The sequence below is a fragment of the Lactuca saligna genome, chromosome 2, assembly GCF_052625555.1.
Source record: "Lactuca saligna cultivar CGN05327 chromosome 2, ASM5262555v1, whole genome shotgun sequence".
Lineage (NCBI taxonomy): Eukaryota > Viridiplantae > Streptophyta > Magnoliopsida > Asterales > Asteraceae > Lactuca > Lactuca saligna.
In genome coordinates this window covers 150,310,704-150,312,185 of record NC_136418.1, presented here as the reverse complement: position 1 = coordinate 150,312,185, position 1,482 = coordinate 150,310,704, and the positions used below count along the sequence as shown (strand labels likewise).

Genomic DNA, 1,482 nt, shown 5'->3' with positions numbered 1-1,482 from the left:
AGGCATTATATGGATAAGTATCCCATACTTGGAAGTGAACCGAAGGATGTTAATGCAATGGGAGGATATCAAGGTCAACCAAGACCCATGGGATTTCAAAACATATACAACCCAAATTGGAGGAATAACTCAAACTACCCATACCCAACAAAGCAAAACCCACCAAATTTTATGATAAGATCCTAATTTTCCCAATACACATCCTAAAAGCCTCCATATCCACAAACATCTCATCCCCATCCACATTACCAACAACCTCAACAACAAGGTTAATCAAGTGGTAACCATCAAATGAGTCTTCAAGAACTCGTTATTTCTCTTGATCAAAGCCAAACACAATTTCAACAAGAGACCAAGAACACCTTCTCCAACATTCAAGCACAAATTGGAGACTTGGCCACCGCTCGCAACATGATAGAACAAAGGGGTAAAATTCCATCTCAAACCAAGAAGAATCCTAATGTGAGTGCAATCAACTTGAAAAATGGGAAAACACTTGGAGAAAGCAACCCAAAAAGATTTTCAAGAGAAGAAGAAGATAAGGTTATTATTGTTGAACCTTCGAAGGTGGTAGTTCCTCCAAAGGAACTAGTTATTCCAAAAATGAACAACCTAAATCTTCTAACAAGACCATCAAGCAATTGGCCATACCACCACCTTTTCCCTCCCTGTTAGCCCCCTCAAATAAAAAGAAGGAAGAGAAGGAGTTTCTTGAGACTTTCTGCAAGGTCCAAATCAACATTCCACTATTGGATGCCATAAAGAAAATTCCAAGCTATGCCAAATTTCTCAAAGATTTATGCACAAATAAGAGGAAGTTCAAGGCGAATGGAAAGATTCAAGTCAATGCCAATGTGTCAACAGTTATCCAAAATAAGCTACCTCCCAAATGCAAGGATCCGAGAATGTATGCTATCCCTTGCACTATTGGTGATTTGCATGTTGAAAGTGCCATCTTAGATCTTGGATCCTTAATCAATGTCATGTCATATCCAGTTTTTCAATCTCTCAATGTTGGAACTTTAGAAGAAACCAGAGTAATCATTCAATTAGCGGACAAGTCAAGTGTATTTCCAAGAGGAGTTTTGGAGGATGTGATAGTACAAGTTAATCAACTAGTATTTATCGCGGACTTCTATGTCATTAACCTTAAAGAGAAGACTCATTCCAAGTCATGTATGACCCTCCTTGGAAGACCTTTTATGAATGTCGCTCACACTATTATTGATGACTATAATGAGAAGATCACCATGGAGTTTGACTGAAGGACCATTCACTTTAACATATTTGAAGCAATGAGGTACCCTAGCAACATTTCTCCATTGTATCAGGTTGATGTGATTGAGCCAACAGCCAAATAAATATTTGATTTATCACATGGGGATATTTTGAATATAGTACTCAACATGAGTCTTGATTGTGAGAGTTTGAAGAAGACATTGGAAATGTATACACTGGACTTCAAAATTGAAGAGATTGAGA

At 37.8% G+C, this 1,482-nt stretch overlaps 1 protein-coding gene across 1 annotated transcript; it reads left to right on the top strand.

The window, feature by feature from the left end:
* The first annotated feature begins 291 nt into the window (after positions 1-291).
* On the top strand, positions 292-1,265 carry LOC145030244 (uncharacterized). Its single transcript, XM_078978644.1, has 2 exons — positions 292-543; positions 630-1,265. Exons 1-2 carry the CDS (start codon positions 292-294, stop codon positions 1,263-1,265), a joined length of 888 nt encoding a protein of 295 aa, XP_078834770.1.
* The last annotated feature ends 217 nt before the right edge of the window (positions 1,266-1,482 follow it).